The 26,668-nt window shown below is 43.9% G+C and overlaps 1 protein-coding gene across 1 annotated transcript in view; it reads right to left on the bottom strand.

Moving 5' to 3' along the window:
• LOC126176565 (uncharacterized) overlaps positions 1-26,668 on the bottom strand; it is a 469,138-nt gene that overhangs the window by 37,856 nt on the left and 404,614 nt on the right. The window contains exons 11-12 of the mRNA XM_049923725.1: positions 23,366-23,597; positions 8,855-9,283 (exon numbers count right to left, since the gene is read on the bottom strand). Of these exons, the coding sequence (XP_049779682.1) occupies positions 8,855-9,283; positions 23,366-23,597 (661 nt within the window). The remainder of the gene's footprint in view (positions 1-8,854; positions 9,284-23,365; positions 23,598-26,668) is intronic.

The following is a 26,668-nucleotide window of genomic DNA, read 5'->3' on the forward strand; positions in this document are numbered from 1 at the left end:
TTGAGTACACCATCGCAGGCGCTCCTGTCTGTGATGCAGCGTCAAGGGTAACAGCAGCCGTGGTCTCCGAGTAGATCATGATGCTGCAAACGTCGTCGAACTGTTCGTGCAGATGGTTGTTGTCTTGCAAACGTCCCCATCTGTTGACTCGGGGATCGAGACGTGGCTGCACGATCCGTTACAGCCATGCGGATAAGATGCCTGTCATCTCGGTTGCTAGTGGTACGAGGCCGTTGGGATCCAGCACGGCGTTCCGTATTACGCTCCTGAACCTACCGATTCCATATTCTACTAACAGTCATTGGATCTCGACCAACGCGAGCAGCAGTGTCGCGATACGATAAACCGCAATCGCGATAGGCTACAATGCGACCTTTATCAAAGTCGGGAACGAGATGGTACGCATTTCTCCTCCTTATACGAGGCATCACAACAACGTTTCACTAGGCAACGCCGGTCAACTGCTGTTTGTGTAAGAGAAATCGGTTGGAAACTTTCCTTATGTCAGCACGATGTAGGTGTCACCACTGATGCCAACCTTGTGTGAATGCTCTGAATAGCTAATCATTTGAATATCACAGCATCTTCTTCCTGTCGGTTAAATTTCTCGTCTGTAGCACGTCATCTTCGTGGTGTAGCAATTTTAATGGCCAGTAGTGTAATACCCGAAACTGTGATTGTGTTGCCTATTTAAGTGATTGGCAGGTATTTCACAAAAATATTCCATGTAGTTTCTTTTATTCCGTTTCGACTGAAGAGTCCTGAATATGGAGCGGTTACCTGCAATTGTCGATTCTTAAATAAAAGTTTATTGAGAAGTTAGTACCCATACAGATTTACGAGAGGCTTTCAATAAGTATTGCAAAACTTTTTTTTTTCTGAAAGCGGGTTCGTTTCATTCTTGATTCCTATACATCATATTATTTCCTACTCTTTTGGCTATAAAACCCTGCTTTTGAACGTAGTCTTCATTCAGTGCGACAGCCTTACATCACCTTAGTGGGAGGGCCTCTATGCCTGCATGGTGCCACTCTACTGCTCGACGTAGAAGCCACCGTCTTGCTGCATTAATAACCTCTCCATCATCCATGTACAGCTTCCAGCGGAGTACATCCTTCACTGTGCCAAAGTGTACGGTGGACGAGGAAGAAGAGTCCAATGAAGTTTTGTGAGCTCCTACCGGGTGCGCAGACTTGTGTGAGGCCTTGCGTTGTTTGTGGTCCGTCGATCACCTAGAATGAGAGTGTCCGCACGTTCTAACATTGCAAAGAGTCATATATGTGTGCTGCGGCCGGCACACGGGACATCGGATAAATTTGCACAACCTTATTGCGATAATGACACTTCGCCCAACAGCTACCACGCTTTTGGTCACTGCCAGGTCTTTGTAGACATTCCGCAAGCGCCTGTGAATAGCTGCGATGCTATGGTTTTCCGAGACAGGAAACTCAATTACAACTCTCTGCTTGGAACGCATCTCCGTTACATAAGCCGTTTTGAAGGTTACGAGGTACTCTTCCACCTGTCAGAATTTCATGAGACTATAAGCGCTGAAGCAGGAATATTCCACGATATCCCACAACAATATTCGCATTTCTTTTCAACCGAAATTGGCCGAGAAAAAAAAAGTGTTGGTTTATTTATTAAGAGGTCCTCTATTCAAACAGCGAAGTTTCCAAGTTCCGTCTATGAACTGAAAGGGAAAAAGTATTTTAACCACAACTCAAGCTTCCCTCTAAGCACTTAAATTCGAAGATCATCATCAAAAACGTATAGCACTTTCTGTGGTGTCACCGCCAGACACAACACTTGCTAGGTCGTAGCCATGGGCTTACCTGAAGGCTATTCTAACTATCTCTCGGCAAATGAGAGAAAGGCTTCGTCAGTGTAGTCGCTAGCAAAGTCGTCCGTACAACTGGGCTGAGTGCTAGTCAGTCTCTCCAGACCTGCCGTGTGGTGGCGCTCGGTCTGCGATCACTGACAGTGGCGACACGCGGGTCCGAATGTACTAATGGACCGCGGCCGATTTAAAGCTACCACCTAGCAAGTGTGGTGTCTGGCGGTGACACCACATTCCTCCCCCGCAAATCGGCGAACGGTCGTGTTACAAAGCTTCCGCCCGCCGTTGGGAGGGCCCCAGTAAGTGTGGTGTCTGGCGGTGACACCACACTTTCAAAGCTTTGTCGTCCCACTTTCGCCCATCACATTGGCAGGACCAGTACTAATACTACTCAGAATCATAATCTTACCAAAATATCCGCTGCTGTAATTGGAAACCTCTGATCACCGCCCGAAACAGCAATTTCTGCAAGATCACTCTCGGACCATTGGGAATCTGAGTCTAAAGATTTGTTTCATGTGCAGGTCGTATCATTATGGGAGATGGGAAAAGATATCACCCACTGGCGGTGCACAGCCTAGTCCCCTCGAATAGAACCAAGGATGGCGCCGACCTAAACGTCCCCATCCGACGCATGGATCACCATGAACAGTGTAAGATATCAACACTCTGAGAGAAAAAGTGGAGAGGTTTGGAATGTAAACCTGGACATTGAGCAAAGTTTAATGATATGGAAGTGTACACCACCACTTCACCTCCCCATGCTGACCAAATATGCTATTTAATCAAAAGTATCTGGACACCACCGGTGCTTCCAAACTCACAAATAGGTGGTACGAGAGGTAGACGCTTCAGTATAAAAGGTGGAGGAGAATACTGTGTTGTTAGCAGAGAAACAGTAACAGCAGAATGAGTTGGTCAAGAGAGCTCAGTGACTTCGAACGCGGAGTAGTCATTAGATGTATCAAATGCATCAAGGACATTTCAACCATTCTAAAGCTGTCCAAGTCGACCGCGGGTGATTTGAAAGTGAAGTACAAACGCGATGGAACAATCACAACCAAATTAAGATCAGGCATACCTCACGTACTGACAGCCAGCAACTGTCAATTATTGCGAAGGGTGGTTGTAAAATATCGCATAAAATCCACGAAAATGATCATTCGTGAATTCCAGAGTGCTACCGGAAGTTCAACTAGTGTAATGGCTACGCTTAGTGAGTTAAGAATAACGGGTTACAATGGTCGAGCCGCTCATTAAACCACATGTTTGTGTAGTCAACACTGAGCGATGGCGCCGGCCGCGGTGGCCGTGCGGTTCTGGCGCTGCAGTCCGGAACCGCGGGACTGCTACGGTCGCAGGTTCGAATCCTGCCTCGGGCATGGGTGTGTGTGATGTCCTTAGGTTAGTTAGGTTTAAGTAGTTCTAAGTTCTAGGGGCTTATGACCTAAGATGTTGAGTCCCATAGTGCTCAGAGCCATTTGAACCATTTGAACTGAGCGATGCTTGAGGTGATATTAGAAGACGTTGGATGACTGGAAGCGACTGATTTGGAGTGATGGATCATGCATTACACTGTGGCAATCCGATGAAAGGCTTTGGGTTTGACGAATGCCTGGAGAACGTTATGGGCCATCACATGCTGTGCCAACAGTAAAGTATGGAGGAGGTGGTGTTAAGTATTTTGATGTTTTTCGTAGTTATGGTGTGAAGACGCGTATTACCTTCAGTATAGGAACAGTTCGGACTCGATGACTGTATCAGCATGACAAAGCAGCCTGTCATAAAGCATCATCCGTGAGGTAATGTTTTGTGGACAATAACATCCCTGAAATACAGTGGCATGTTCAAAGTCCCGACCTGAACCCAATGATGCACCTTCGGGATGATCTAGAATGTCGATTTCGCTCACGACCCAGTGTTCCATATCACTGGCTTCTGTGCTTTCGTGTTTCGGTTTTTGAGGAAGAATCGGCTTTCTTTGCTCCACGGACATTCTGATACTTCACTGAAAGTGTCCCAAAAAGAGTTCAGGTGGTCGTAAAGGCGAAGGGTGGACATACACAATATTAATGTCCATTTCTGTAGACTTAACAGATCTAAGGGTTGCCTTTTTGTATTTACAAGATCACGTTACGTACTCAGATACCGATCAGACTGTGTACTGCTGGTGAAATTTTCTTCGATTGATCTACCAAGTTTCTGGCTGTTACATCCGATACGAAGGCCTGTGCACAACCTTGGCTGCGATAACGGAAATACTGGAACAAAACACAACAAAACTGCAAGGTAGAAACCATGTAAGAATGCCAACTGTACTGCTCAAGGTAGACTGAACGTTAACCACCAAATTTACTGTCCACTAGAATAAAGTGAAAGTTATTTGTGACGATCTAACATCCCCGAAAAAAATTTTTTTTTTCAACTTTCTCCGATCTGAACTTGTGCTCCGTCTCAAATGGCCCCGTAGACGTCACGGCGGTAAACCTTAATCTTCCTTTTCTGTTTATGGTCCTTCTATCTCATCTCTGAGGAGTCATCCAGTAGCTCAGATGATCTCAACCTTCCGACAAGTAGAACGAAGCATTTCCGTCGACGAGAAGGAAACAGTAGTGTGAAGAAGGAGAGCGAATGAGAACGGGGAACACATTTTTTTGTTGCCCAGAGACATCTGCCACTTTTTCGAGGTGGGTTGGGAAATTAACAGGAATTTTGTAATGTGGTTTGTTGTATTAGTCCGATTACAGCAATATTTTCGGTAATGTGTTGGTAAATATGTCTAGAAAGTATCTGTACAGTTTTAGCAACGTAGGATATTTTAGTCTGTTGTCCATTGTTCAAATATTACGTGTATTATTTATTGTATATAAAATGCTTTGGAGAATTTGTATTAATTTGCTACAAGAACGAAACAAAGTCCATCAGAATTTTATAAATGTCAAATACTTCTTTTGGTATGTTTGCTAAAGGTAAACTAAAGGTTTATTAGCAGTATAAGCGTTTCGAAGAAGGACGTTAAGACTTTGAAGACGACGACCCCATGCACGTGCGAGCATTTCATCAAGTGATGAAATTATGGAAAAAGTGAAAGAAATGTTTGTAGACGTTGTCCGAATCGCGTCCAGAGAAGTCGATGATGATGATGGCGTGTCAGCTGAATCATGCCACAAAATTACTTCCATTCTTTCGATACGAAACGTGTGGCTTGAAAACTGTTGAACAAAAACAGCGGCAAATGAAGGTTGCCCATGAGTTGCTAGATGAACTCAACAACAATGCTAAGCTACTGAACGTTGTCATTAACAGGTGGCAAAACATGGATATGACGTCAAAATTACGGGTCAGAAGGGGGACCACATGACAACCGAATTTTTTTTATTTTTCTGTATTTATTGTATGTGAAGTTCAGAACTCAAATATCAATATCCAAAAGCAGTTAGTAGCAACTCTGAAAAATTCTCGACAAAATCAAATTTGAAGTTTTCCGACCATGTTCCTTTTTGATAAGTAGCATAGTTCTGTGGCATAGAGAACGGCCGGCACGTAGGGGGCTGGGTTCGATGGCAGCGAAATGAAATTTTTAATGAAGGTGCGTATTTTACGAGCATCCCCGCGAAACTGAAAAATTTTTATTATCAATGTTTTTTTCATTAAAAAATTTTGATTAACAATATTTTATGCAACAATCGGCAATTAAGAGTCTATGTACCCAATGAATACTGGATTTTTGTGCACATGTAATTAAAAATACCAAAATGGGAATATTTTATAAAAATGACAAATGTGTTAATGAGCATATATTTCAACAATTTTATATTTCAATGACGTATGTATTCAAACTGTGGGTAAAAATAACAATAATGCAGCGATTACCAGTCTTGAGCGCTACCGGTCTTTGTTTTAAAACTTTTATTCCAGTGGAATCAATTCCACACCCCCACGTGGCAAGTCAACTGTCTACCAAAGATAGGCTGAACAGGGTTGGCGATGGCGTGTTTCTTGCTGTCAGAAGTAGTTTAACTTGTCGCGAAACTGAAGTAGATACTTCCTGTGAGTTACTATGGGCAGAGGTCGTTGTTGGCAACCGGAGTAAAATAACAGTTGGATCCGTTTACCGACCTCCCAAATCAGATGTTACAGTTGCTGAAAGACTCAAAGAAAACTTGAGTTTGATTTCAAACACGTACCACACTCATGCAATAATAGTTGGTGGTGACTTTAATTTACCCTCGATATGTTGGCGAAAATACATGTTTAATTCCGGAGGTACGCATAAAAAATCATCCGAAATTGTGCTAAACGCATTCTCTGAAAATTATTTCGAGCAGTTACTTCATCAGCCCACGCCAATAGCAAACGATTATGAAAACACACTTGACGTCTTAGCAACAAATAATCGTGAGTTAACAACGAGCATCAAAACCGATTCAAGGATTAGTGAACACAGGGCTGTCGTAGCGAGACTGAATATTGTAATCCCCAAATCCTCGAAAAATAACCGAAAAATATACCTGTTCAAAAAAGCAGATAAAAATTCACTTGACGCCTTCCTGAGAGAGAATCTCCACTCACTCCAAATTAATAATTTAAGTGTAGACCAGATGTGGCATAGATTCAAAGAAAGAGTATCGGCAGCAATTGAGAGATTTATACCTAATAAACTAACAAATAACAGAGGTGATCGTCCTTGGTACACAAACAGGTTAGAACACTGTTGCAGAGACAGCGAAACAAACATGCCAAATTTAAACAGACGCAAAATGCCCAAGATTCGCGATCTTTTACAGAAGCTCGAAATTTAGTGCGGACTTTAATGTGAGATGCTTATAAGTTTCCACAACGAAACGTTGTCTCGAAACCTGGCAGAAAATCTAAAGAGATACTGGTCGTATGTGAAGTATGTTAGCGGCAAGAAACAATCAATGCATTCTCTGCGCGATAGTTATGGAGATACTATCGAAGACAGTGCTGCCAAAGCAGAGTTACTACACACAGCCTTGCGAAATACTTTCACAAAAGAAGACGAAGTAAATATTCCAGAATTTGAATCGAGAACAGCTGCCAACATGAGTAACGTAGAAGTAAATATCCTGGAAGTAGTGAAGCAACTTATATCACTTAATAAAATCAAGTCTTCTGATCCAGAGTGTATACCAATTAGGTTCCATACGGACTATGCTGATGCATTAGCTCCATTCTTAACAATCATATACAACCATTCGCACGACGATAGATCCGTACCCAAAGACTGCACAGGTCACACTAATATTCAACAAAGGAGTAGGAGTATTCCACTAAATTACAGGTCCATATCGTTAACGTCGATATGCAGCATGATTTTGGAACATATATCGTGTTCAAACATTATGAATTACCTCGAAGAAAACGGTCTACTGACACACAGTCAACATGGGTATAGAAAACATCGTTCCTGTGAAACACAACTAGTTCTTTATTCACATGAAGTGTTGAGTGCTATTGACAAGGGATTTCAGATCGATTCCGTATTTCTGGATTTCCGGAAGGCTTTTGCACTGTATCACACAAGCGGCTCGTGATGAGATTGTGTGCTTATGGAATATCGTCTCAGTTATGTGACTGAATTTGTGGTTTCCTGTCAGAGAGGTCACAGTTCGTACTAACTGACGGAAAGTCATCGGGTAAAACAGAAGTGATTTCTGGCGTTTCCCAAGGTAGTGTTACAGGTCCATTGCTGATCCCTATCTATATAAACGATTTGGGAGACAATCTGAGCAGCCGCCTTCGGTATTTTGCAGATAACGCTGTCGTTTATCGACTAATAAAGTCATCAGAAGATCAAAACAAACTGCAAAGCGATTTAGAAAAGATATCTGAATGTTGCGAAAAGTGGCAGTTGACCCTAAATAACGAAAAGTGTGAGGTGATCCACATGAGTGCTAAAAGGAACTCGGTAAACTTCGGTTACACTATAAATCAATCTAATCTAAAAGCCGCAAATTCAACTAAATATCTAGGTATTACAATTACGAACAACTTCAGTTGGAAGGAACACATAGAAAATGTTATGGGAAGGCTAACCAAAGATTGCGTTTTATTGGCAGGACACTTAGAAAATGTAACAGAACTACTAAGGAGACTGCCTACACTACGCTTCTTCGTCCTCTTTTAGAATACTGCTGCGCGGTGTGGGGTCCTTACCAGATAGGACCGACGGAGCACATCGAAAAAGCTCAAAGAAGGACAGCACGTTTGTATTATCGCGAAATATGGGAGCGAGTGGCACAGGAATGATACAGGATTTGGGCTGGAAATCATTGAAAGATAAGCGGTTTTCATTGAGACGGAATCTCCTCACGAAATTCGGAACACCAACTTTCTCCTCTGAATAAGAAAATATTTTGCTGACACAACCTACGTAGGGAGGAACGATCACCACGATAAAATAAGGGAAATCAGAGCTCTTACGGAAAGATATAGGTGTTCATTCTTTCGGCGCGCTACACGGGATTACAATAACAGAGAATTGTGAAGGAGCCCGCATCTCGTGGTCGTGCGGTAGCGTTCTCGCTTTCCATGCCCGGGTTCCCGGGTTCGATTCCCGGCGGGGTCAGGAATTTTCTCTGCCTCGTGATGGCTGGGTGTTGTGTGCTGTCCTTAGGTTAGTTATGTTTAAGTAGTTCTAAGTTCTAGGGGACTGATGACAATAGCTGTTAAGTCCCATAGTGCTCAGAGCCATTTGAACCATTTTTAGAATTGTGAAGGTGGTTCGACGAGCCCTCTGCCAGGCACTTAAATGTGATCTGCAGAGTATCCATGTAGATGTAGATGTAGAAAGAGCCATAACGCTTGTGGAGAAATGTGCCTTAGCTTATTAAAAGTGTTTGGTAGATTTCCAAGTCGATATTCTCGAGAATTTTTTAGAATTGCATTGGACCGCATCGGGAGAATGATACCCGAGTGCTAAACTTCACGTACCAAAATATAAAGTATTACAAAAATCCGACTGCCGTCAGTGGAGCCAGCGCCGCTCACCTCTCCGCCGGAGCCGCGGAGGCGCTGCCTGCGGCTGCAGTCTGCGCCCCTGGGCGAGGCGCGGACCATCTCGAAGGAGGCGCTGAAGTAGATGTTGGTGAAGTCGTCGTAGACGCGCAGCGGGCGCACCGTGAAGGCGACCTCGAGCACGCGGCTGGACGAGAGGAAGACGAGGTGTCGCGAGCCGGTGCTGGACAGCGTGCTGTTGTCGCACAGGCAGAGGCGCGGCAGGCGCACCTCGCGCCACGGCGCCTCCCACACGCGCAGCTCCGACACGCGCTGCCAGGGCCCGGAGTTGACGCCCCCTCCGACGCCGGGGTCAGCCTGGCGCACGCACTGCGGCCGCCCCGTGTGCGGGTCCGCCTCCGTCACGCACTCCGCGGCGCCCCAGCCGTCGCCGAACGAAGCGTTGTGCAGCGTCAGCCGCACCTGCTCGTCACGGACAAACACCTGCAGTGTGACACACTGCCATGTCCCTTTTTTTTTGTTTCACTGCTATTCTGTCACAAACGATACACGTACATACTATAGAAATCGATGAATGTACGTATGAGCGCGCGCGCTCCTATATATATATATATATATATATATATATATATATATATATATATATTGCAGATGATTTGGCGATTGTCACGAAAGGTATAAAGGAAACAAAAGACGCTATTGAAAAACTGCACGAAATCGCTTCCAAAACTGGACTACAGATCTCTTACGAAAAGACACAGTTTATGAGCACAAAGAAACTCTCATCTCTGAACACAAAGTATGGCACGATTTACAAAACAGCAAACTTCAAATACCTCGGTGAAACACTACAAATGAGTGGACATAACAGAGACTCAACAGAGACTCAAATGAAGAAAGAAAGACTAAACTGGACAAGGCATACAAAGTAGTGTGGAATCATTACAATAAGAAGTCTATCTCACAAAAAGCCAAATTACGCCATTACGACACGGTGGTGCTCCCCGAGGCACTATATGCAGCAGAGACCACACTAATCCGAGGGCATACACGTATCAGACAATTAGAAAAAGTAGAACGGAAAATACTTAGGAAAATATTTGGCGCAACTAACAACAATGGAATATGGATCAAGAAACCTACAGAGGAACTGTACAAACATACGGAGACAATCACAGAAAAGATTAGAAAACGCAGGCTACAATTCTATGGACACCTATACAGAATGCCATCACACAGGCTGACCAAACAGATCTTTGACTGGGTAACCACTAGAAACAACAAATGGGTGGCAGAGGTAGAAAACGACCTGAACCAGCTCAACATAACAGCAGACACAATAAACGACAGAATAAAGTTCAGAAACATCATTAAGAAAAGTAAACTACATGAGATACAATGCGACAAACGAACAGGCATAAAATGGACCGAAGAACGAAAGCAAGATCACAGCCAGAAGATGAAAGAAATATGGGCAACCAAAAAGGCAATCAAGATGAAGCCGAAGACACGAAGCCGACAAGAAGCATGGACAGAGGACCGGAAACAGAAACACAGCGAGCGAATGAGGGAAGTTTGGGCAGCAAGGAAGGCAGCAAAAGGAACTGGCCATGTAGTTTAGTCCAAATGCGCTCTTTAAGGGCAAAACACCAATAATAATAATAATAATGTGTGTGTGTGTGTGTGTGTGTGTGTGTGTGTGCACATGAGTGTGTGTGTGTGTGTGTGTGTGTGTGTGTGTGTGCGCATGAGTGTGTGTGTGTGTGTGTGTGTGTGTGTGTGTGTGTGTGTGTGTTTGCGCATGAGTGTGTGCGAGAGTGTGTGTGCACATTTTCCACATCTCCTAAACCACTGGACCGATTTCAGTGAAACATGTGAAACATGGTACACATATCTCTTACTGTCAGGCTGTCAGGCACCAGTCGCTGTGGGGGTACGAACCACAACCACATCTACGTACATACTCCGCAATCCACCATACGGTACGTGGCGGAGGGTACCTCGTACCACAACTAGCATCTTCTCCCTCTGTTCCACTCCCAAACAGAACGAGGGAAAAATGACTGCCTATATGCCTCTGTACGAGCCCTAATCTCTCTTATCTTTTGGTTTTTCCGCGAAACACAGGGTGTTACGAAAAGGTACGGCCAAACTTTCAGGAAACATTCCTCACACACAAAGAAAGAAAATATGTTTGTGGACATGTGTCCGGAAACGCTTACTTTCCATGTTAGAGCTCATTTGTTTACTTATCTTCAAATCACATTAATCATGGAATGGAACAGAACGTACCAGCGTGACTTCAAACACTTTGTTACAGGAAATGTTCAAAATGTCCTCCGTTAGCGAGGATACATGCATCCACCCTCCGTCGCATGGAATTCCTGATGCGCTGATGCAGCCCTGGAGAATGGCGTATTGTATCACAGCCGTCCACAATACGAGCACGAAGAGTCTCTACATTTGGTACCGGGGTTGCGTAGACAAGAGATTTCAAAATGCCGTCATAAATGAAAGTCAAGAGGGTTGAGGTCAGGAGAGCGTGGAGGCCATGGAAATGGTCACCGAATCCGTTGTTGAGAAGCGCACGAACACTTCGACTGAAATGTGCAGGAGCTCCATCGTGCATGAACCACATGTTGTGTCGTACTTGTAAAGGCACTTGTTCTAGCAGCAAAGGTAGAGTATCCCGTATGAAATCATGATAACGTGCTCCATTGAGCGTAGGTGGACGAAACTAAAATGAGCTCTAACATGGAAATTAAGCGTTTTCGGTCACATGTCCACGTAACATCTTTTCTTTATTGGTGTGTGAGGAGTGTTTCCTGAAAGTTTGGCCATACCTTTTTGTAACACCCTGTATAAGTTACCAGCAGTACAATTGTACTGCAGATAACCTCAAATGCTGGTTCCCTAAATTTCCTCAGTAGCGATTCACGAAAAGAACGCCTCCTTTCCTCCGGAGACTCCCACCCGAGTTTCTGAAGTATTACCGTACCACTAGCGTAATGATGAAACCTACCAGTAACAAATCTAGCAGCCTCTGAATTGCTTCTATGTCCTCCCTGAATCCGACCTGATAGGGACCCCAACCGCTCGAGCAGTTCTCAAGAATAGGTCTATTAGTGTTTTATAAGCGGTCTCCTTTACAGATGAACCACATCTTCCCAAAATTCTACCAATGAACCGAAGACGACTATCCGCCTTCCCCACAACTGCCATTACATGCTTGTCCCACTTCGTATCGCTCTGCAATGTTACGCCCAAATATTTAATCGACGTCACTGTGTCAAGCGCTACACTACTAATGGAGTATTCAAACATTACGGGATTCTTTTTCCTATTCATCTGCATTAATTTACATTTATCTATATTTAGAGTTAGCTGCCATTCTTTACACCAATCACAAATCCTGTCCAAGTCACCTTGTATCCTCCTACAGTCACTCAACGACGACACCTTCCCGTACACCACAGCATCATCAGCAAACAGCCGCACATTGCTATCCACACTATTCAAAAGCCATTTATGTAGATACAAAACAACAGCGGACCTACCACACTTCCCTGGGGCACTCCGGATGATAGCCTCACCTCCGATGAACACTCACCATCGAGGACAACGTACTGAGTTCTATTACTTAAGAAGTCTTCGAGCCACTCAAATATTTGGAAACCAATCCCATATGCTCGTACCTTAGTTAGGAGTCTGCAGTGGGGCACCGAGTCAAACGCTTTCCGGAAGTCAAGGAATATGGCATCCGTCTGATACCCTTCATTCATGGTTCGCAAGATATCATGTGAAAAAAAGGCGAGTTGCGTTTCGCAGGAGCGATGCTTTCTAAAGCCGTGCTGATGCATGGACAGCAACTTCTCTGTCTCATGGAAATTCATTATATTCGAACTGAGAATATGTTCGAGAATCCTGCAACAAACCGATGTTAAGGATATTGGTCTGTAATTTTGAGGATTCGTCCTTCTACCCTTCTTATATACAGGCGTCACCTGCGCTTTCCTCCAGTCGGTCGGGACTTTACCTACATAGGACGGTAATCCCAAAAGTATGATCTATTTTTATAAGTACATAGACTTGTTTATTTCTACAATGGTTGACATCAGTTTACAGCTTGAAAATTTAGCTATTTTTAGACATAATCACCACTTCTGTCGATGCATTTTTGTAGACGCTGCGGCAGTTTTTGTATGCCCATGTCATACCAGCTCGCCGCCATGCTGTTCAGAAAGTTATGAACATCTTCTTTCACCTCATCGTCGCAACTGAATCGCTGCGACCACAATTAACGCTGACAGGTACTGTGACGCTCTGAAAATACTCAAACGGGCAATTCAGAACCGGAGAAAAGGAATGTTGAGCAAGGGCGTACACATTCTCCATCACAACGATCGCCCACACCTCGCTCTGTTGCTCTCCTGCAACAGTTTCAGTGGAACATGATCACTACCCACCATATAGTCCTGACTTGGCGCCCAGTGACTATCACCTGTTCGCTAGGTTAAAAGAACATTTGGCCGGAAAGCGATTCAGCTCCGACGACGAGGTGAAAGAAGAGGTTCATAACTTTATGAACAGCATGGCGGCGAGCTGGTGTGACATGGGCATACAGAAACTGCCACAGAGTCTACAATAATGCATCGACAGAAATAGTGCCACTACACCATTTGCGGCCTTTGCACTGAAGAGACATGACCAGCAATTCCACCTTGTACTATTTGTCTACATGTTTCATTAGCTATATGCAGGACTTAAACTTCTGTGTGTTCGTTCGAGACTTTAACTTTTGCTCGACCTCTCATCACTTAAACTTCTGCATTATCCTTCTGGACTTTGATTGTGGTATGCTTAGTGTATGGTCAGTGGATTTTGGAACTTTCAATTTACTATAAAAGTTTCAGGTCTTAAGTCCTCAGATATTATAATTGTTGTTTCGATAGTCAAAAAGTGGATTGTTTCAATTATTGTCGTCCAAACTAACTTCCGTCAGAGAAGATTGTTTATGTGTAGTACGTTAAACTCATATTCATTTCCTAAATGGGTATTTTTCTAGCGTCACCTTTGGCGGGCACATCAGTTGGTCACGAGATATTTTGTTTTCCGAGCCAGTGTCTCCCATGTGTGCTCCAGCCCAGGTAGACAGTGTTTTGGGTTGTGTTCTTCCTTTTTCAAATAACTTACTGTCACTGTCTTTATGTCGCCTCCAGTGCTCTTAAACCGCCTCTCTTGGATCTAATCCATGATCGAGGGCTTCTAGACGACGCCCCCGCCCTTTCGCCTGTTCGAAAAGAAGGCCGAGCCATGGAAAAGCTTTGTCAGATATACAGAGCAGCTTTTCTTAGCCAACAGTACCACAGATGACAGATGACATCCAACAGTGTGCCTTCCTTTTGGCAAATGCAAGCCCAGACGCTTACCACCTCCTGCCACAACTTAACTCAGAATTGGAGCTACAAGCTCTGCCCTATGACAGGTTTAAGAACGGTTTACTAGAATACTTTTACTCTGAGGTTCAAATGCCGTGCGCGCCACAATTTTTTCAGCTGCCAGTTGACAGTCCTACCGTGAATGATACACTTGCGTCCAGAGTTCACCTCACTACTGCTATTTCTAGTGTAGTAATCCTCAGTGTAACCAATCGTATGCAGCCTCCCTGATCTGGTACATTTTTCTCGTCCACACAGTCAATGAAGGACTATGCACAGATCTTAAACTTAAGGACCGTTCCTAAGAAACGAGTTTATCAGAGCTTTGAACAGTCTCTCAATTCGTTAGCCACCCAACAGGGTGTATCACAAGTTTTTGCCACCTGATGAACAAGCCATTCGCAGCCCAAGACATGCCCATCAACCATATCGCATTCACACAATGCAGGCAAAGACTCAGCAGCGAGACATTGCCATCAAAAGATCCCTTTCTGCTGCCAGTGTTTTATTAGCCACCAGTACCACTATCGGTGATCCAACTGCACCTTGCACCTCTTGTGGGGAAGCCAGACATTGGGCTGCAGTGTGCAAAGCAGTGCTCAAAATGAATATCGACTGTGCATGTATGGAACCTTCAGATGTGGTGCTGGATGACAGGGTGGATATGCCCCAGAGATATTTTAAGTCCAACCAGCGCTTCTCCTCTCAGAGGAATCTCTGTCATTCACAATAGCCATCAACATTGTACCCATAAAGCTTCTGATAGACACTGGATACTCAGCAACCATCATAGACTGACAATCTTATTTATACATGCCATCCTCTCCCTTTCAAACTTTTGACATTACATTTCATAGTTACAGCAATTACATAATTAAAGACAACAGTTTATTTAAGCTCAAATTCAGTACCGTTTGTCTGTCCTGACAGCCAGGATTTTGGTCGTTGACATCCCTGCAGCCATCAGTCTCTTAGACCTGGATCTGTTTAATTCTCTTGGCTTAGAAATCCATGACCCTGCCGCCACCATCAAGTCGCTGGTCTCCAACCCCTACCTAAAAGACATCTTTCTCTACATTTAGCTCAGTGTTCATGGAACTCCCTTCACGTGTCACAGATATCGAGGCACATGTAGCTCTTCTTTTATCAGCAACAACGAAGATCTTTAAAGTCAGGAATGTTCCATTCATATTCAGAGACAAACTTCAGTTGGGCTACAGTGGCTGCAGATTGAGGGTATTCTCACTATCAATTCCATAAACAATGGGCTGCCCCCATCATCAGTGTAGAAAAACCAAACAGTCCATTTGCATGTGTGGGAACTTCAAGGCAACCATTAATGCAAAATCTGGCATAGGTGTTTATCCTGTTTCCTAGATAGAGGACATAATGAACCGCTTTGTGAGTTGCAAAGTGTTTGTGAAGATTGACCTCTATGCCTTTGATGTGGGCCTGAAGTCTCTACCTTATGGATGTTGTTATTGAGGCAGTCATGCCCAACGTCCTGTTGAACACCAAGCTCATCACACACCACATTGCTTCAGACCCAGTGCTCTGCAAGGTACTCCACCTGGAGCAGTATGGTTGGCTGCCAGACCGCAAGTAGCTGCAGTATCCGTAGGTCCAGGCATACTAGTATTACTGGAACGAGCTCTCCAGCCACAACAAAGTGCTCCTGCTCCATAAGGAAAATGGCCACACCATGGTCGTGATCATGGTGATCCTCCAGCAGTGCGCCTTGTCTCTTTTACACAATGAGCACTAGGGCATTGTGCTCACAATGCACTGTGCCTATAAACATATCTACTGGTGGGACATGGACACAGTGATTGCCTTCATGCTTACCTCCTACCCACCTGCCCTTCCAGTTGGTGTTTTCCTTAGCCAAGCACTTCTGTCCCCTTGTCCCAGCTACACCTGGATTTCACAGGACGCTTCCTGGGGTACTCCTGGTTAATCGCTGTAGACACTGGCAATGTTTTCCCCTATGTCTCATGCATGATTAACACATTCACAGAGCAAACCATTCAAACCCTGTCCCATACTTTTTTCAGTTGAAGGACTCAAAGAAACAATTATTACAGATAATGACCTCCGTTTTACTCTGCGGAATTCTACATTTTTTGCGAAGCAGATGGCATACCACTGTCACATACTGCGTTCATCCACCACGTTTCTAACGTTTCACATCTACATCTACATGAATACTGTACAAATCACATTTAAGTGCCTGGCAGAGGGTTCATCGAACCACCTTCACAATTCTCTATTATTCCAATCTCGTACAGCCCGCTGAAAGAATGAACACCTATATCTTTCCGTACAAGGTCTAATTTCCCTTATTTTATCGTGGTGATCATTCCTTCCTATGCAGGTCGGGTCAGCAAAATATTTTTGCATTCGGAGGAGAAAGTTGGTGATTGGAATTTCGTGATAAGATTCCGTTGCAACGAAATACGCCTTTCTTTTAATGATGCCCAGTCCAAATCCTTTATCGTTTCTGCGACACTCTCGCCATAATACAAAAAGTGCTGCCTTTCTTTGAACTTTTTCGATGTTCTAGCCAATCGCTTTGTCCATACTAAGTTCCAGCTGTTCAAGCTCCACAACTATCGCCCATTAGACTAGGATCGTACACTCTTTCTGGCGTTTTATGCTTTTACTCGTGATAATGGTCAACCCTTGCAGAAAAACTCCATGGCCAACCAAATGGTCGCAATTATCTGTCATGAATCCCACCAATATCCATCCCTCCTCTCAGCAGTCCAGCAGCTACCATTTCTTTTTCCAAGATCCTGCATGGGCCTTTGTCTTCACCGAAGGCCACCAGCATTGGTTTCTGTCGTTTCCAGTCTTCTGTAGTGGGTCATGGTCGAGGCGACGCCTGAAGGCAGTACAATGTGACTTAAGCACAATAATGAATTCCAGCATCACAATGGTCCTCTTCCTGTGTCTGTTAGTGTGCCACCATCTTTTGTCCTAGAGACAGAGTACTCCATAATTCGAATTACAGACACCACCGTCCTATCTTAGATCCAGTCTTTGGACAGTTCCCAAGAGGGATCTTCAGCTGCTTCATATGCAACAGCGGCACCAGCTCCGATGGTTCAAATGGTTCAAATGGCTCTGAGCACTATGGGACTCAACTTCTAAGTTCATTAGTCCCCTAGAGCTACTTGAACCTAGCTAACCTAAGGACATCACACACATCCATGCCCGAGGCAGGATTCGAACCTGCGACCGTAGCGGTCTCGCGATTCCAGACTGGAGCGTCTAGAATCGCAAAGCCACTTCGGCGGGCAGCTCCGATGGAGGTGGACCTCAGACCCCCAGCCGCCTTCGCCAATGGAGGTAGACCTCAGCTCCCTGCCATCACCCTTGGGAACCCAGCCCTTTCCAGGATTGTCGACGAGTTGTGCTACCATCTCTTCTCTAGTTCAGAAGAGGGAGAGAGCTGCGGACAGGTATGCTGTCTTGAGATTTCGCGCCTTCTCAGCCAGCAACCAACAGCACATATGGGTCATGTGGGTGTGGACTTCACAGGGGACAGCTCTTCAGCATAACCACCAGCCAACAATCCAAGTGCTGCCATAGGTCAATGGTCCTGTAGACCTTTTCTCCTCCTCGTGCCACGTGAGCGAAAGTAGTGCCTACAGTATCCTGGTACTGTGTAGTATTTAGGATAGCACGTGAGAACCCTGATGATTTCACTCTGTGTGAATTCCCTGGGTCAAGTGCCAATTTCAAAAGCATTCCCACAATTAGGATCTCGCTCTGGAGATGCTACTACGATGACAACGCCATCCACGCCGACCTTTGCCTATTGAAGATACCAGCTACATACCTACACCATTCATGGCCTCTACACCAAAGGTGCACAGCCTCCAACGCCGTAACTAGCAATTGAGCATTGACCTACTCCTATTCGTGTTTGTTTTTCATCAGCTATTGTGACAGTTTCATGACTTAAACCTTCATATATTATTATTATTATTATTATTATTTCACTTTTCAAGACATGACGTGTCTCAATTGTTGTGTTCCAAACTAACTTTCGTTGCAGAAAATTGTTTGTGTGGGTTACACTAAACCTCACATTCATTTCCTACCTGGCGTGTTTTTCCTGTGCCGATAGGGCGAACACATCAGACGAGTAGTGGATCACCTTGTACATTAATAAACAGCTAAAAGGGCCACCCGAACACCTGGTCCCATTTGCACATGATCTATCTTACGGATTCCAGGCACAGCAAAAGTTTTATTTTCAGTATTGTATACAATTATTGATTGAATTTTAAAATTTAATTTGCTGTGGTAATCAACTCATTAAGTGATATAGTCTGATGTAACAGGTTTGACATAATGAGTCAATATTATTGTGAGAAACTGAGTGCTTGTGTCTTGAGAGAACTCACAACGCGACTATATTTGTCCATTACATGAGAATTTGTGCACTTAGCAGCTTTCAACAAACTTAACACATCATTTCGAACGTTTGCAAAACTTTTTCCTCTCTGTGAATTCCCCCCTCCCCTCAAAATGATGAAAGGAAAAAATTTTCGCTGTTGATGTAGCAAAATTTCAGCATTAGAATTGTTTTAAATTATTTCTATAGTTATTACTGCTTCTATTCATGGCAGGAAGCATCCACATATACCATTGAATGAATGTGCAAAATTATATCATCTTACGACTCATAGTTCACGACATACGACCTCATAAACATTTTGATGTTTGAAAAGCTAGCTTTTCTTAAAACGGAGCGCAGGTTACCTAGATTATATTCATTGAGTGTTTGATAATGAGAACACTTAGCGACATGCAACAAATTTCTAGCATCATTTCAAGCCTTTTCTTAACTTTTCCTCTCTTACAACCCCATAAAGTAACGAAAGGAAGCAATTTCAGCGGTTACTAAATTTTCATTTTTCATGTGGTAAAACTCAGCATCAAGAATGACGCTTTAATTTATAAATTTTCTACTGCTAACTCTGTTCGCTATTCATTTTGCAAACGTAATCCACATATACCACTGAAGTTTCGTACAAAGTTATATAGCTGTATGACACGTGATTTAAGAGAAAAATTAGATTTTCAGAAAGATTTAAACAGTTCTCAAAATCGGTTGCACAAATAATTAATGAATTATTATAAACTAGTTTGAGTTTTGCGTCTTCAACCATAATCATATATAACGTCATATATTCAACAAATTAACTCATCTCCAAAGTGTTAAGCTGGTTTATACCTGGAAGTTACAATATTTAAAGAATCGGTGAAGACAGAGGGGAGGGGAGGTTACAAGGTCAATTTAATATAAAAATTTTCTGGGTGTGGTTGCACGTCGTGTTGTAAAATAACTGCGCACTAGACCTAAACACAGGTAATTCAATCGTGGCCCCAACGTCGGTTTCAGTCAACGACAATTTTTACGACATGACGAGACGCCTTATCTACAAAACTTTTTGTTGAAAATATCAAAAGTTTTCCTGAACATGTAATTATCTTGCCTTTGATGAGCGACGGTTCACTGCAGCCATGTTACCGATTTTCAGCCTTACATCTGTAATGAGTAAAAGAGGTAAGCAAAATTTTTTATTCGGATAAAAAGAGTGATAATGAAACCTATGACGTGTTGCTCGTCATCCGACTTCCTCCTTGATCTGTGTAGATGGAGGTGAGGCCTAGTAGTATTACTAAATTGCAGGAAACAATAACCACATTTTGTCTATAAAGAAGAAGGAGTGTCATATTATAACCTACACTTGTTTTTATACATTTCTTATTTCTAATTCTTTGATTCTCTGATGGTGTTTTTAGGATCTGCAAAAAAAATTTTAGCCATCAAATGTCTCCTATGACTTATGGGTAAAATAGCATGTAATTTAATTTCTACTTCATTTTAATTACAAATGGAACTGAAAATTTTTATGCAGGTTTTTTTTCATTAGCTATTTGAAGATGACCATGGTATGGCCAAACCGGTAACGATCACAATGCTGTTCATTTTTGGAACATAACCTAAGACCAGCTTAGAGTCAGAAGTGATGACACTTTCTGCAGTGCCTGACCATCATTTTGCAGGACAATGCTCAAGCACATACAGTGGAAGTTGTTACTGATTTTTTTCTTTTGATTCATGGGCCTGCTAAGTGCTATACCAGCTACTGCACTCCCCTGACTCAAACCCTCGTGAGTTCAACTCGATTTCTAAACTGAAGGAAACACTTCACATAATTCGCTTTAGAGCTGCTACAAATTCGTCGGACAATAGACCGCGCCGCTCGAACTGTCTACACAACTGGCACTGCTAAAAGTATCCTACGACTTCCACATCGCTGGCAACGGGTTATACACAATGCTGGTGACTACTTTGAAGGTCAGTAAAACTTTGAAACACGTATCTATTTTGTACGAGCTGTAAACAAATAGTTACCACTATTGAAGTTCCAACCCTCGTATTACACTTTTGCATGTAATCTCAAAGATTTAAAACTGTAATTGTAATTTACAGTCAGTTATTGAGTAATTGGCAAAAGCACCCAGCCATAAGAATTACTCGCAAATGACAACATCGTAGTGTTACTCATAACTAATGTACTTAGGTTATATTAAACTAAATAAGAAATACTTACGCTCTTATTATCCAACACAACGCAACATTTTATTGATCTCGCAGAGTTTATACGCAACTTGTAAGCTCTTGTTGTCCTTACCATTCTTAGGGGAAACCCTGGCTGTATACGCTTTAGTGAGGTTTTGTGTCGTGCAAGAGTGAGTTAGTGACCATCTGCTGCAAAGACCACAATGGCAACCAGGAATGAATTGTGATACTATTTAGCAGGTTCCAATTTCACCTAACAGTGCCGACATTGGTAATATTGTGTAATGACTTTAGCAGTTTTTAGACAGACTGTGTCTACAAGCGCTGAAAGATTTATTCTGTCGTCGAGAAAGCTACTTACACATAGCGCTTCGCGTAATTGGACTGTTACCTAACTTAAAGATTATATTCTAGCTTAGTGAGACTTGGCCCTTAAACAGCACATATATAGTTTCATTTGCAACTATTGTTAATCTGGAATCTCAAGAGACCACCATGATATCATGAGCGTAAATCACATTTCCATTCGCTTCATCACTGCCATCCAGCAATTCCAGTGATGGCTTAATTGTCGATTGTCAGGTACCAAAATATTGGTCCACGTATCGACCCTTGTGAGCAACGCTCAGTGATCGTTTTTTATTACAATGTGCCACCCATCAATCCATTCGACTGTGTGATCTTTCAGCAGTCCATGAAACTAAGACAAAGGGATTTTCCGATTCTAATACTTCTCCGGCGATTGAACATTCCAGACCAGCACACTGTCGAATACGTCAGCGATGTCGAAAATAATTGTAGCACAATATTTAAGCTTCACAAGTAGATCAATTATGTGGTTAACCCCTGTAATGAATATGAAATAGCTTCTCAATCTCAATAATCATAAAATTCGACGACTACCACCGACTGACGTGAGGAAAACAAGAAAATTCTTCTGTGAAACGTATATATAGAGGGTGTTACATAAAGGTACGGCCAAACTTCCAGGAAACATTCCTCACACACAAAGAAATAAAATATGTTATGTGGACATGTGTCCGAAAACGCTTACTTTCCATGTTAGAGCTCATTTTATTACTTCTCTTCAAATCACATTAATCTTGGAATGGAAACACACAACAACAGAACGTACCAGCGTGACTTCAAACACTTTGTTACAGGAAATGATCAAAATGTCCTCCGTTAGCGAGGATACATGCATCCACCCTCCGTCGCATGGAATCCCTGATGCGCTGATGCAGCCCTGGAGAATGGCATATTGTATCACAGCCGTCCACAATACGAGCACGAAGAGTCTCTACATTTGGTACCGGGGTTGCGTAGACAAAAGCTTTCAAATGTCCCCATAAATGAAAGTCAAGATGGTTGAGGTCAGGAGAGCATGGAGGCCATGGAATTGGCCCGCCTCTACCAATCCATCGGTCACCGAATCTGTTGTTGAGAAGCGTACGAAAACTTCGACTGAAATGAGCAGGAGCTCCATCGTGCATGAACCACATGTTGTGTCGTACTTGTAAAGGCACATGTTCTAGCAGCACAGGTAGACTGTCCCGTATGAAATCATGATAACGTGCTCCATTGAGCGTAGGTGGAAGAACATGGGGCCCAATCAAGACCTGTTGATGCTACGTACTGATGTGCTTGATGCTAGTACTGTAGAGCAATGAGTCGTATGTCAACACAAGCACCAAAGTCAGCATTACCTTCCTTCAATTGGGCCAACTGGCGGTGAATCGAGGAAGTTCAGTACAAACTGACGAATCTAAAATGAGCTCTAACATGGAAATTAAGCGTTTCCGCACATATGTCCACATAACATCTTTTCTTTATTTGTGTGTGAGGAATGTTCCCTGAAAGTTTGGCCGTATCTTTTTGTAACACCCTGTGTATAGTTTTATTTGCAACTATTGTTAATCTGGAATTTCAAGAGACCACCATGATATCATGAGCGTAAATCACAATTCCATTCGCTTCATCAATGCCGTCCAGCAATTGCAGTAATGGCTTTATTGCCGATTGTCAGGTACCAAAATATTGGTCCACGTATCGACCCTTGTGGGCAACGCTTAGCGATCGTTTCTTACCACGATGTGCCCCCCAACAATCCATTCGACTGTGTGATGTTTACAGCAGTCCACGAAACTAAAACAAAGGGATTTTCAGGTTCTAATACTTTTCAGGCGATTTAATATTAGAGACCACCACTATCAAAAAAGCCAGCGATGTCGATAGTAATTGTAGCACAATATTTAAGCTTCACAAGTACGTCCATTATATGGTTAACCCCTGTAATGAATATGAGATTTGCTTCTCAACCTCGACAGTATCATAAAATTCGACGATTGACGTGAGGAGAACAAGAAAATTCTTCAGTGTAACGTGTCGCAGAGAGAGAGAGAGAGAGAGAGAGAGAGAGAGAGCAGAAGAGAGCAAGTGGAGCTGTGAAACGACAGTGATTAAGAGCAGTAGAGGGTAGGCGAGTGGGTGCAGAGGACTGACCTTCTCGCCCGGCGCGGCCTCGATGCGGTAGAGGCAGGAGAGCTGCGTGGCGCCGCCGCGGCCGAACAGGCGCACGTTGCGCGGCGACCAGAAGTGTCCGGCCCGCGTCCTGCGGAAGAGGCGCGCGCACGGCTCGTGCCGTCGCCCCGGCAGCGGCTCGCCGCCCAGCCGCGTGTCCACGAACTCGTAGCGCAGCCGGAACGACGCCGGGTGCAGCGCCGTGCCGGACACGCTGCAAAGGGCGGCGCAGCAGCAGGTCACACGGCGCTCTCACTGAGGTGTCTCAGCGCGGAAAAGGACCGAAGTAACTCCAGTAATCGAGATGGCATATCCAACAAATATATGTAATTACAGAACTTTATTTCTGACCTCAGTCTTTTGTAGAGTTAAGAAATGCCCTTGAAGCCACTATTTTATAACCTTCATGGACTACGAAGATCTCCTCGCCTTCCCTAGACACCCCGCCTGGCTTAGCTCGCTCTGTTCACCCGATATACACTCATGCTCATAAATTAAGCATAATTGCAGACTATGGCGCCGCACAACGCGGCACTACACAAAACTGGCGCTAATAGCATAGGCACATAGGGAACGCAACACAGATCTGTAAGTCTACGATATTGGTGATAAGTTGAGAAAACCGTCCCGAAACACATGTACTACAAAACGCCACTGTTTCCTGCGCATGTACCCCGACATCAATATGGGACATGATCACCATGCACGTGTACACAGGCCGAACAACGGGTTGGCATACTGTGGATCAGGTGATCGAGCAGCTGCTGGGGTATAGCCTCCCATTCTTCCACCGGTGCCTGTCGGAGCTCTTGAGGTGTCGTAGTGGTTTGAAGACGTGTAGCGATACGTCGACCGAGAGCGTCCCAGACGTGATCGATGGGGTTTTGGTCTGGAGAACAGGCAGGCCACTCCATTCGCTTGGTATCTTCTGTTTCAAGGTTCTCCTCCACGATTGGACCTCGGTGGGGCCGTGCGTTATCATCCATCAGGAGGAAGGTGGGACCCACTGCACCCCAGAAAAGGCGGACATACTGGCGCAAAATGACGCCCAGATACACCTGACCTGTTACAGTTCCTCTGCCAAATACATGCAGGGGTGTAAGTACACCAATCATAATCGCACCCCACACCATCAAACCACGATCTCCACACAGGTCCCTTTCAAGGACATTAAGGGGTTGGTACATGGTTCCTGGTTCACGTCGATGAGAATCACTGTTCAGACTGTACCTGGACTAGTCCGTGAACATAACCTGAGACCACAGTTCCAATGACCACGTACTGTGTTCTTGACACAAGGCTTTATGGGCTCTGCTGTGACCAGGGGTCAGTGGAATGCACCTTGCAGGTCTCCAGGCGAATAAACCATGTCTGTTCAGTCGTCTGTACACTGTCTGTCTGGAGACAACTGTTCTAGGAGCTACGGTAATGTGCCGCGCAAGGCTACCTGCAGTACTCCGTGGCCGTCTGCGGGCACTGATGGTAAGATATCGGTCTTCTTGTGGTGTTGTACACTGAGGACGTCCCGTACTGTAGCGCCTGGACACCGTTACCATAATCTTGAGATCACACTTTGTGACACACGAAGGGCCCGTGCTATGACCTGCTGCGTATGACCAGCGTCTAGTCGCCCTAGTATTCTACCCCTCATAACGTCATAAATATGTGTTCCTTGTGACACTTTCAACACACAGACACCATTAGCACGCCTGAAAACATCTGCACACCTACTCGCTGCTCCATACTCTGACATGCACCAACACACCTCTGCGTATGTGGACTGCTGCCAGCGCCACCGTGCGACGGCTGCAGCTCATACCGGGAGGTAATTAAACCCGCAAACCGCCCACCAGAGCGTTGTTTCACCACGTATCAGTATTATCCTTAATTTATGAGCATGAGTGTAGTTTCTCACCATACCTTAGCGAATAAAATACGAGCTTACGTATTATCTGACAGACTTTTTTATCGCAATCATGATTCCCTAACAGACACAAATAATGTCATTATTAATGGAATTAAATTAGTGCATATATAACCTAACCGCAGACTATCCGAAGACAATCTTGAACCTTCGTTATTGCACGTGATATAAATGTATATGTAACAATGGAAATTCCTGGGTGGAACGTAACAATATTATGAAAAGGATAAGTGCTACTCACCATGTAGTGCTGAGAGGCAGATAGGCACAACAAAAAGACTGTCGGAAAGTGAGCTTTCGACCAACAAGGCCTTCTTCGACATTCTACATCTACATCGATACTGTGCAAATCACATTTAAGTGCCGGGCAGAGGGTTCATCGAACCATCTTCACAATTCTCTATTATTTCGATCTCCTTTACCGCGTGGAAAGAGTGTACACCTATATCTTTCCGAACGAGATCTGATTTTCCTTATTTTACCGTGGTGATCGTTCCTCCCTATGTAGGTCGGTGTCAACAAAATATTTTCGGATTCGGAGGAGAAAGTTTGTGATTGGAATTTCGTGAGAAGATTCCGTCGCAACGAAAAACGTCTTTCTTTTAAAGATGTCCAGCCCAAATCCTGTATCATTTCTGTGACACTCTCTCCCACATTTCGCGATAGTAAAAAACGTACTGCCTTTCTTTGAACTTTTTCGATGTACTCCGTCAGTCCTATCTGGTAAGGATCCCACACCGCGCAGCAGTATTCTAAAAGAGGACGAAGAAGCGTAGTGTAGGCAGTCTCCTTAGTAGTTCTGTTACATTTTCTAAGTGTCCTGCCGATAAAACGCAATCTTTGGTTAGCTTTCCCCATAACATTTTCTATGTGTTCCTTCCAACTGAAGTTGTTCGTAATTGTAATACCTAGATATTTAGTTGAATTTGCGGCTTTTAGATTAGACTGATTTATAGTGTAACCGAAGTTTATCGAGTTCCTTTTAGCACTCATGTGGATGACCTCACACTTATCGTTATTTAGGGTCAACTGCCACTTTTCGCAACATTCAGATATCTTTTCTAAATCGTGTTGCAGTTTGTTTTGATCTTCTGATGACTTTATTAGTCGATAAACGACAGCGTCATCTGCAAAAAACTGAAGACGGCTGCTCAGATTGTCTCCCAAATCGTTTATATACACTCCTGGAAATGGAAAAAAGAACACATTGACACCGGTGTGTCAGACCCACCATACTTGCTCCGGACACTGCGAGAGGGCTGTACAAGCAATGATCACACGCACGGCACAGCGGACACACCAGGAACCGCGGTGTTGGCCGTCGAATGGCGCTAGCTGCGCAGCATTTGTGCACCGCCGCC

This window comes from Schistocerca cancellata, chromosome 3, assembly GCF_023864275.1.
Source record: "Schistocerca cancellata isolate TAMUIC-IGC-003103 chromosome 3, iqSchCanc2.1, whole genome shotgun sequence".
NCBI lineage: Eukaryota > Metazoa > Arthropoda > Insecta > Orthoptera > Acrididae > Schistocerca > Schistocerca cancellata.